The 12,169-nt window shown below is 37.2% G+C and overlaps 1 protein-coding gene across 3 annotated transcripts in view; it reads right to left on the reverse strand.

Moving 5' to 3' along the window:
- Window positions 1-767: 767 nt before the first annotated feature.
- The window catches only part of adamts3 (ADAM metallopeptidase with thrombospondin type 1 motif, 3), a 169,963-nt gene continuing 158,561 nt past the window's right edge, over window positions 768-12,169 (reverse strand). For all 3 annotated transcript variants that reach the window (XM_065267191.2, XM_065267190.2, XM_065267189.2), the window contains one exon: window positions 768-3,221. In XM_065267191.2, the coding sequence (XP_065123263.2) occupies window positions 2,743-3,221 (479 nt within the window). In that variant the 3' untranslated portion in view covers window positions 768-2,742. The remainder of the gene's footprint in view (window positions 3,222-12,169) is intronic.

Raw genomic sequence — 12,169 nt, forward strand, 5'->3', positions numbered from 1 at the left:
CCTATTGTCTAAGAAGTATAAAAATAGATGGATTGAAATTTAGTAGACTCCTTTATTTCACAGTGACATCATGTTTGCCTTGAAAAAAAAAACTATTTTGGTAAACCTCATTGTTAAATGTCTGTCTGGAATTGTATAACACTCAATTGAATAAAGTGTGCTTCTTTTAAATACTATTCATGACATTATATGGCCTGATAGTGGACTCATTCATTTGAATAGGTCTTTAGAGACATTAGAGCTTCTCTCAATAACTCTGCCACAAGATATGTGAATCTCAAAAAGTTAACTGGCATCTCAGGTTATACTTTTTGTATGAACATATCAGGTAAATCTCCAGGGTAGTGCTCTCAAGCAATTTCAATAAAATGTTTGCCTAAGTGATCTAATTGACTTCCACAGAGAAGTCCCTCTGAGTATCCGCTGGGACTAAATAAAGGACATTTCAATCAAGAGTCATTTTTAGTGCATTTAATTTGTAGTTGTTCGGAAGACAGATAATGTAAGAACAGTACGACCTTAAGTGTGCCTACGCTCCACTCGTATAATACAGATGCAGAGAATTAATAAAGTTTTACTTTAGTACATTGGACGAATGAAACAATAATTTCTATTTGATGTTTGTTGAAAGGCTTTCTGGCTTCACAGCTTGGAAAATAACAATTATAATTAAAGAAGGTATTAAATAAAAACCCATGAAATATTTTAGAAATGGAAATAAATATATATACAAACTTTTAAATACACTCAAGAGACAGTGTGTTCATTACTTTCTTTATTGCTATGTGCTCCCCATTACAACAAACAGCCTCAGTAGTGTACACTTCCATTACAACTAACAAAAGTACAGGTAAAAACAAAGAGACGTGACGTTATGAACATGACATGACTTTCTAAGCAAGAAAATTATTAATACTTGAAAGGACATGGAAATACACATGTATTTTATCTCTGTCTGTGGCTCAGGGATTGTCAATATATCATCTACTAGCACTTGTTTACTTTTGGGCCTCTGAAAGCTTGTTGATCGTATTAGCAGCAAATCTTTCATCGACAAGATGTGAACAACAATAAAATGACATCCGTGCTTATCTGCTGAATGTCCACAAATTGCCTGTTCTAGAGGATCAAAATCCACAATCATTTTGTCATTTTTCTATTAGTAAGAGCTACGAATGAACTGTAAAACACAGTTTCGTGTGGGATTGGAGTGAACCGCTGTTATTCACAGCTTTGTGTAAGAGTTTCTCTATAATTTTCTATTCTAAAACTGCTGTGGAACAGCTTTCCTTTATTATAACATCTCGAAAATGAGCATGTGTTTATTATTGTGTTTAAAAAACAACAATAACAAAAAGGCAAACATTAAAAGCTAATTGCAGACCTACTTTTATTTGTTTGTATTTACTATATGAGCTACTTTTGCTATCCAATGGAAGCTTTAGTCTAGACCTATTAAACTGACTTTGGGTTGGATTTTTTTTCTTTTTTGGTCTGAAATGACAAATTTGCTGCACATAAAACATGACGTTGAACTTTAAATCTTAATAAATACTCTAAAGTTCTCAATGGTATATACAATAGCTAAACAGTACAACACTGGAGGCAAACGTGTGTACGATTTTAAACAGATGAACTCCACTGATAGATTAACTGGCTTCCTTGGTATTGCAGTCAGATGCATTGTGGTTGAGACATATAATCCTTCTTTATAAAAATAAATAGCGTTCTTCTTCTTCAGACAAAAGAGAAATCTCATGCAATGTCTCATAAAATAAGATCCTCAGAAAGTCCAGCTTTACTCCTTCAAATCTAGCCTTAAACGTCCAATTCATCTTACAATACACATGATGGGTCTCCAATATCACAGATAAAGCTGCTGTTGGCACAATGTTGACACTCTGTATTTTTAAAACAAACTAAGAGATTTCAATAAATCCAAATAAAAAATAGGAAAATCCGAGAGGTAAACTTCAAAGAGATGTCTGAACACTGTAAAAAACTAAATTTAGGGAAACAGGTTGTTTATGAAAACATTTTTAACAAGACTTTAGGGTAATAGTGAGTCAGAATAATTTTGACGAAATACTTGCTGAGAGGTGGCTTATTAAATGTATGAAACACTTTGAAGAGTTATATTTTATGTCTGTTTTGCTGATGTATAGTCTGCTCCTGGATTGCTTCCCAGGCTGACAAATAAACAAAATACATAAACTTCAGTGTTTCACTCAGGGGTGGAAACATATTATTTTGAACAGTTATCGTCTATAAAAAGCACCATTATGCTCCTGAATGCCAAAAATCCTCAGCTTGTTTTTTTTTTTGAAAAAAATAATACTGACATTTGCCATATACAGTATTTACAGGAACGTTCATAAATATTGGTCAAACAAATCCAAGTTTGGAGTTGATAAAAATAAATCTGTTAGGATTTTGAGGTTTTATATAACTACAACCATTTCCTAACTAAGTACCACTTTGGAGTCTCTATACTGTACGTAAGATTTTCGACCCCCCCCCACTGAACGAGCTGGTAAGAAGATACTTTGGCACATCACAACAGCGTGTGATCAAATACTGTTGGCGGGGAACTGAGAATATTTCAAAGTGAACCAGCACTTTACTCTCTCTTTAAAACACATCACGGATTGATCTGATAGTAAAGATGAATGTTACACATCTATATCTACAAAAAAACAAAAGAGAGAGAGAGAGTCCAGAGGAAAAAAGACAAATTATACTTCATCTCTCTACCTCAGATAATGCTGTTGGACCCTGACTCTCGTGAAAACTTTCCAATTGCCAAAGAGTGTCTTTAGGGCCATTTTCAATCCGTGGGCTGTGGATCGACATTGCAGGCAGATTCCTAGCACCATGTTTGATCCGCTTTTGTGTCTTGTTGTTCTCAACATTGGCTTTACGGGGTGCGGGAGTGGGTGTCTGCTTTGTGAGCTGGCCTTGTGACAAGGATTCTCGTTGACTCTGCTGAGGGACTTTCAGAGATCCATTAACACTGGCTGAGAGCGTCTCCAGAAGCTGGGAGGCTGAACCAAAGCGAAGTGCCTCCTCTGTCTCGGCAGCTTCATGCGAAATATGAGTATAAGTGCCACTTCTCTTGCTGCAGGATTCACAGCAGAGCTTGTTGTAGCCCGGTATAGAGCAATAACGAGCAAGAACTTCCATCTGGCAGAATATGGACTTGTCACCTCCGCATGGCTCATCTGTAATAGAAATCAAAAGGGTTTAACACTTCAAATTTTGAAAAATTCTCAGGAGTCCAAATAGAGAAACTATACTGTAGCTCTGCCCTGAAACCACTGGCTTTTTACTGCCTACATACAGTAAGTATCCGCTCTTTAAAACAGTATCAGCGGCTGAACATAAATAGCAAACAGTTCCTTTATCCAATGAACAAAATATCACAAACAAATATCAGGCATGAATTTAATGAATACTTTTAAGACCGAATTAGATAGGTATATGACTCTACCCATTACTAGGGGATTTCCAATTTAAGTTTGGTTTATGTCAGGGGTTCTCAAAGTCCGGACTCCGGTCCGGACCCGGACCCGACGGGAACTTGATCCGGACCCGCGTTCACTTCATATTACAAGTACTTTCATTTCTATCTGATTGATTAAATGTGTGCATTTGCTACTTTACAAATGCATATTAAACTGGTAAACCATTAGTTTAGTTTTCTTTTCTTTTTAGATTTAAGAGTATTCCTGGTCCGAAAATAAAACGAGATATTTAAAAATGTCCTGTGTGACGTTGTAGCCATCACACCCAGATATTATGCACAGCTACTTCATGTACTACGGCTTTTGATCAGTAAGTTTTTATCGATCTGAAATCACTGTTAGTTTGAGTCGTTTATAACATGCATTTGAAAAAGCAACACCCGTCAAACATAATCTTTATACATATTCTTTATTATCATGAAAATACCTGAAAAGGTTTGAAGAACAGCAATATAAATATATCCTTAAAACATTTCCTAGAGCTGCGTGTGTCTGGTTCTTCGTCTGCAGCGCATATTGAGTTTCTGCACGAGAGCGCCCCCTGGCTCTTGGATGTAACGGCATTTCACCGTAATTCATTGAGAAGCATAGCAAGCATCATCAGCCAATTTATAAGTGCACCACTAATTTTGGTCAGTGTCTCCGCCCAAGGGCGTAGGAACCGGGGGGACGGGGGGGACGTGTCCCCTCCAATATTGGAGACAGTTTCATTTGTCCCCCCCAAAAATTATTTGAAAAATATTTGATTTTAAAATCTTTAACTCGCGTGCTTTTATTTTGAAAGCGCAACACAGCGTCTTTTCACCGGCCCGCCCCACCCCCTCAACGGCTAGTGGGGTCTGAAGCTGGCGACAGGTCGTCTGAGGTTAATATGAAGAGACAGCAGCAGTTCAGTTTAAATGATTTCTTTCTACTGGGGAAGAAAAGAAAGAAAGGAAATGTTAGTTGGTATAAATTTTGTCCAGGAGGATAATTATATTTTATGTCTAACGTAAGCCATGGATTTCTTCGTCAATTGCAAAATTTTTAAATTCACTTTTCATAAAGACGACGTGTATTCCCCTTGCTAAGCGGGATTTGATCAAAGCCTGGAGTGGAGCAAAAGCATGTTCTTCTCTTCACTGTAAGCATTCTGTAATCACTTCGCTCCGGGTTTTCAGACTGTAGTGTGTGAAGCTTGTAAAATTGGTGTCTTTGCACTGTATGCCTAGGGATTTGTCCCGTTACATGACCACTCGCGTCCCGTTTTTTAACTGATACGCTGATCTAATCAGTGACTGTACATGTTTGTTAAACTTCATGTGGCGTCACAAGAACCTAGAGGCAGATGAAATCAAAATCCTGTGAGAGCGATTCAAGAAAACATACGAGGAGACTGCTATCGAAATGCCTTTACGGTACTTTGATGTCATCCGCCTGTCGGTTCCAGCACCGCTGCCCGAAGTCGAACCCGCAGCATAAGCAGAAGTGCTGCTGATCACGGCACATGATAATGATCACCGACACCTGTCATCCAATCACAGACCCCGTCCCGTCGAGTGTACATTACAGGGGTGATATACGATTTCATATTTTCTTTTTATAAAGTGGGTAATTTACTGTAGCTGTTTCGCCTCAATCTGAAATGCCCCAAAAGCATTTCCAACTTTGCTTGGACATTTTCGTGCGTGAGTCACAGCCTGTACGTGTGTTTTAAATAGCAAAATCTATGTAAGATGTTTTTTTAGTTTGTCACAAAAATTAACATGAAGGGGATAACGTTTTTTTAACCCTTAGTGCAGGAGTCACAAGTTTGTTTTAGACATATAGTAAAGGGAATGGTTCAATTAAAGGACTGTGTAAAAAGTAAAGCTGTAAATTAACAAACTATTAATAAACCTACCATATGTTGTAGGCATAAAAGTTATAAATTAGGAGATTAACTATCATTTTGACAAATGGTTTAAAACAATACAATGTATATTCACACAAAACCATACTTGCACTGCTGCTGTAGCCCACCTTTGGTCCTATATTTTATAGTGACAGTTGGCAATATATGCCACATGAGACTTCAATATTGCATTAATAGAAAAAAAAGTGGTAGCTTACTATTAATCAGAAGAAAATAAAATATAAACATGCACTGAAAGTGTATTTACTGAAGTAAATACTGAAGTATATTTTAGAGATTAAAAATGGCATTTAAAATATGCAAACTGACAATTTTAAAGCAGTTTAAAACATCTCTCCTTAAAATGCTATTGGTCTCACCTATTTACATAAAGTGTCAGTTCAGACTTTTTTAAGATTTCAAATGTAAAATCTTTTGTGTCCCCAGAGAACATATGTGAAGTTTTAGCTCAAAATACCATATAGATAATTTATCATGTTAAAATTGCCACGTTGTGATTTTTTATTTCACTTTAACCCATGCCTTAGACTTGTTGATATTAAGCTGATGTTGTGATTCAACATTTAACTAGTAACGCTACACTCTTGCTAGGTAAACGTTGTTACTATTAACCTTACTAGCCAACAAAGGCTGGCGAAAATATGGCAGACTTTCCAGTAATGTAATGGAGAAAAGCGATTTGACACTAAAAACAGTATTTAGGATGATGATTGTAAAAGAACATGATGAGTTAGTCTGTCTGTGTGTTTTTTGCTTGTTCATGACATTCCCATCAGGATTTTTCTATACCTTGTCCATTTCCACTACTTTCATATTAGAGATAAGATGAAGTTCAGCTGGAAACTAACAGTGGTGACACTGGTGAGGGTAATGCAGGGAGAGCTAGCACTGAGCTCCAGGTAGGTGTTATATGAAGGGTGAGGTGATTTTAGATTGTTGATCATGAAAGGAAAGTTTGAACATGATTAGAAGTGAACACGTTAATTATATCATTTTAGTAGAATAAAGTATGTCGGTGAATGTTTTGCAGTGTATGACATATTTCTGTTCAAATCATTAACGGATCTGTCAGGTTTCCGATATGTGTCCCCCCCAATGTAAAACTCATTCCTACGCCCCTGTCTCCGCCAACCAACCACACTTCTTTGCCATGGTTTATGCATCTGATGGAAAACAAACTTTGCCATTTCTCTAATTAGGTTGCTCTGTATTTTGCACCTGGTTACATTTGGCATATTTTTTGTGTTTATGTTTAAAAAATGTTTTTACTTTAAATGCAAAATACACTTGTTATGTTTCTCCCAAACTATTTGTGTTGATTTGTTATATAAACAAGTGATTTACATAAAGTTATTACCATGCTTGACAATTTTTGTAATAACCAGTTTTTCCGGACCTATGAAAATAATGAGAATTCAGATTTGGACCTTTGAATGTAAACTTTGAGAACCCCTGGTTTATGTACAGTAGAAGCTTCCCCAATCAGTCAACAAGGTCATTACAGCTGTAAGCTAGTAGAGAGCACTAAAACAAACCTTTTTATTGTTAATATGCGTGGTAAAGACTTTGGGCCCTATTTTAACGATCTTAGCACATGGTCTAAAGCACACGGCGCACAGTCTAAAAGGGCCTGTCCGAATCCACTATTGCAAAAATTAAAAATGGGAAAAATGGTTTGTGCACCTAGCTTACAGTCTAAAAGGGTTGTTCCTATTCTCATAATCATTAATGTGTGTGTTTTGGGCTTAATGTGCAATAAACCAATAAGAGTCTCAGCTCTCATCCCTTTTAACTCTTTCCTCACCAGCGTTTAAAAAAAAGTTGCCAGCCAGCAGCTCTTGCAGCTCTTTGTAAACTGTCCTCATTCATGTCCAAGAGACTCAATAATAATCTTTTACATTTTAATCCTTACATTTTTTCATATTTAAAAACATTTGTGTGCACATGATCCATATGTGTTATAGGCGCATATTACTAATGGGCTCTTTAAATAAAAAAAGTATTGCGCCAGTGACCTTAGACCAGGTTTTAGTTGGTTAATGGTGTAGTCTATTTTAGTTGCCTGAAAAATTAACCCGAACATAGCTTGTTTTCAGACCAGACACCCATGGGCGCAAATGCACTTGTGTAACTTTGTGCTGCATAGCACCGGGTGTATGATAGGGCCCTTTAAATGTGATTTTCTCAATATTAAAATGATTAATCTCAATTTCAGATTTTCTTATCGTTGTATCTTGGCCCAATATTGTCCTATCCTAACAAATAATGCATCATTGCTTATATATTTACCTTTTGGGTGAAAAAAATTTTGTTTTTTGTTTTGTGGTCCAGCGTCACATATTAATAATCATCATTTCTCTAGCCTCATATGCAATTTTTATGTATTCACTGAGTATATGCAGATATTGCCATCTCTATGATGTCTCCATATCAGAATTTAACTAAAATTTGGACTTTCTTAATACACACTTTCCACTGGAACAGATCATATGTCACTTATAATGCAGTGTTTCAGCTGAAATTTTAGGTGAGCAATCCATGTTTAAATCTAGCTTGAAGCTTTTCAAGGTCCCATCTCCACACCTTGTCCTACTGTTTCTACCTTTATCTAGAAGTCATATCCAATAAATACCAAAATCTCATAAAAGACCCAGAGGTCCTATATGAAAAGATCACATCTCCAATTTTTATTTTGTATTACAGACTATTTGTTGCCAACTCCACCACCAACTGGTTAGTTTTCAACAAATGAAAAGAAGCTAAATGTCTCAAGCTCCCAAAAGAGTTTTCTTTTGTACTCGTTTGAAAAGTCCACAGTCATGTCTTATAAGTGTCAGGATTCGGATTGGGGAAGAACCCAAGCGTGGACATGGATAGACAACACAGGACTTTTATTAACAAACAGGGTATACAACAAGAAAAACAAAACCACGAGGGGGCAAACAGATCAGGGAAAACACAAATCTAACAAGACTACACTAAACACTATCACTAAACCAAAACACTAAACATAAACAGGAATACAAGATATACACTGCTAAACTCACTGGTAGATTTTTGAAGAAGCGCCAAGTGAGTTTGTGGTGGCGGATCTTGGGCGCTGTTGCTATTTTCCCGGCGGGAGAAATAACTCTTGCGCCGGGCGCAAATCAATAAGGGGTTGGTCTGAAGTAGGTTCATTATTCATAGGTGTGGTTTGGGCGTAACGTCAAATAAACCAATCAGAACGCTATCCAACATTCCCTTTAAACGCAAGGGCGCAAGTTCCATGGCTGGTTGCTATTATTATGACAGATTTACCAGGCGTACGCCAGGAGCGGTTTACAGCCGAGGAGACCGACGTTCTTGTAAAAGCAGTCAAAGACAGAGAAGTTGTTTTGTATGGGGATAGGAGAAACCCGCCCAAATCAGCGTAGGTTAAACAGGCGTGAGAGGAAATAGCCACAATTGTCTCATCAGCTGGCATCCCCATCGTTGCGCCAAGTGCTACAATGATGTCAGGAGACGGGGGAATCCCAAGCTTGCCAGCATAAATCGTGCACGCCGTGTAACGGGAGGTGGATCTGCCTCTACACAGACGCCAGCAGAGGACATCGCTGCGCCACTGACTTTAAACTTTTTTTTTCTGGTCAGTGGCGCAATTGTTTTTTGAAACTGCAAAATAGCATCAGGGATGGTTTGCGCCGGAACACGCCTCTTTTTTTGTGCTGAACCGCCCAGGGAGCGCAAGTTCATTCCCTAGCTTGCCGACGTGCGTCTGTGGAGGAAAAAACCCGCTGTGCGCCGGTGCAAAATACGAATGATACATGCGTCACTGACAAAGTCAATTGCGCTGGGTGCAAGATAGGGCCCAAGGACTCTTAAATAGGGACAAAATAAATTACATACACCTGGAAATCATTACATGTAAGGGATCGGGGAAAAAGTGACGAGACCCGGGAAATGCGTGGTCAGAATAAACCAATACTAAAACCACGCGTCTCCCACATAGAACATTGTACTGTCAGAACCCTGCCATGCTGACTAGATCTAAATACCAACAAGGATCTGGCAGGATCCTGACAATAAGTACCATTTGTAGGTGTTTTGTTAACCTTCTATTATAATCATCCATTATATCATCCCAGTGTTCCTTAAGCCATTAAATAGGAATTAGCAAGTCTGCAAGCAACTTTGCCCACTTTATTCCTGTTATGTAAGATTTATTCGGTAACACTTTACATTAAGGTTGCATTAGTTAGCATTAGTAAAAACACTGAACAAACAATTCATTAAAAATGTATTCTTTATTTCTAACTGTTGCCACTGGAGTCAATATCACACTGTGCTCTAACAAATAATGCTGACCAGCTGAGCATAGATGGCTTTAATCATAAAAGATTTCAAAGAAATTCACATGAGAAGTGAAATAGTCTCTTTAAGAGCCAGACCCATTCAACTCATTCGATGTGTGGTCACAGCTGCAGATACTAACTGTAAAACACGATCACTTCAGCACAAAAGGAAATACTGTATACAAAGTGTAGCTTGCGTGGTTGAAAAATGCAAACGCCTGGAATTGGCATTCAATTTAAAAAGAACCTGTTGCTAATAAAAAACAAATCTTGAGAAAAATTCACATCGTTCAAGCTTTTAGGTATTGCATGACCTAACTGAACATTTTGAAGGGCATTTGCACACACTATGCTTGTCTAAATAAATGCTCACTGCACACGCAGAGCTCAAACTGATGTAAACAAGTAGTTAGAGCTCAGCAGAGAGCAGTTAACAGTTCGCCCAGCACAAAGGCATTCTGGGAAATAATTGTGATTTAAAAGTTTTCAGAGCACCATGAATAATTTAATCAACAGTGATGAAGCAACAGACAATGTGTACATTATGTTATGTTTTACATTCTCTCTATATAAATCTGTGATTGTTGACTGAACAGCATGACTGATTAGACACTAAAATGGCCAGTACTGTAAGTCGTGGCAGTTTTGACCATTGTAACAGGCTGGTTACTTAGAGGTGCAATATCTACTATACAAGCAAAGACTCAAATGAACTTGTTTACCACACTTGCCAATGGCCAGTGGCCATTTCATTAGTTCGCCTGCGTATACAGATCTTAATGATTAAGGGTAAATGAACTTGGCTTGCTGTACTCGACGGGAGCTCTGAACCTTCAAAGAGAGCGAACCTGAGCCCCCCCCCACAAGACGGCTTTGGTTTTATGGCACTGGTTTTAACAACGTGTGCTGTATGATTCAAGCTCATATTTTAAATCTGGTGAAAGTCATGAACAAAATCCACGTCATCTCGCTCGAAATATGGAATACACCTTCTTACCAGTGTATATATCTAACACACTATTGCAGCTATTCATCGTCACTAATTGTGCATAATTAAAACAGAAGCACTTTTTTGATAAACTACTTCAAAGCCCAGGATTCTAAAACATCACTTTAGTAACAAATGTCCTGCTTCAGTTAAGATATTAGTGTGAATCAATAAGGATATTAGTTAGAAATAATGTGGCAGGAAACTGAGAGACCTTTGCAAAATGTTCGTGCGATTTGTGATTTGCGATTGTGTGACTGGTAGAATATTGCATGGCTGAAAAAAGGCACTCTGTATTATTTGGATGTGTTTTTAAGTCTTGCCATCTGCCAACTGTCAGACGATTTTACTAGCATACCATTTTTGTGACATGGTAAGTGACATACACTGTATGGACAAAAGGACTGCGAGCACAAATCTTAATGCCTAATCTTAAAGGAGCATTTCACCCGTAGAAACATTAATCTTTATTGATAGTGTGTCATATTTGTAGTCGAAATGTAACATACATTTAGAATTTGGTGCCTATTTGACAGAGAAAAGGGGTGTTTGTAGTCTCACCCCCTCAACAAAGATACTGCACTTCCTTCTTTCAATGATGCAAAATGATGCTTTTTACATCATTGAAAGAAGGAAGTGCAACATTGAAATCTGTATTTCTCCTGTCTCAGCGGCAAATGAGGAAATGATGCACGACCATTCAAAAGCATGACTGTGGTTCTAACTATACAAAGCTTAATGCAAATGGGTGAAGTGTCCCTTTAACAGTAACTAGCAATATTAGCACTCAACAAATGTTTTTTCGAGTAGGATAGATGTGTTATAAAATGTGTTAAGGATAGTCCGAGCTGCTGACAACATGGAAAATTACATCTGTAGATCATTTTTTAAAGTACCAAAAATATTTAATACCACCACTACTACTCAGGGACGTGCACAAACATTTTGAGGGGCAGGGGCTCAAGTGAAATAAAGGGCACTTCTCATAATTATGTATATTTTTTAATTTTTTTAAAACAAAATATATATATAATAAAATAATAATATATATATATATATATATATATATATATATATTAACGCAATTCTGACTTTCTTTTAAAAACATATTAAAAAAGTTAATTAATTTTATCTTCCTCAAACTCACGCAATTGTTTAAGTTTCACACAGACACCATGGTCTCCTTAGTAGTCTACACTGTAAAAAAATTCCGTAGAAATTACAATGTTATTGCAGCTGGGTTGCCGGTAATTTACCGTAGATTTACATTTATGTTATTTACTGGCAAGAGTTTGTTCAAAGTTAAATAAATTTTAAATATTAACAAGTCTTTATCTTTACAGAATAAAACTATACAATAACAGCCTCATGCAAAGCATTCTGGGAACCAGAAATCATCATCAACCTTTTTCTGTTTTTTGCTTCAGAT

This window comes from Paramisgurnus dabryanus, chromosome 5, assembly GCF_030506205.2.
Source record: "Paramisgurnus dabryanus chromosome 5, PD_genome_1.1, whole genome shotgun sequence".
Taxonomy (NCBI): domain Eukaryota; kingdom Metazoa; phylum Chordata; class Actinopteri; order Cypriniformes; family Cobitidae; genus Paramisgurnus; species Paramisgurnus dabryanus.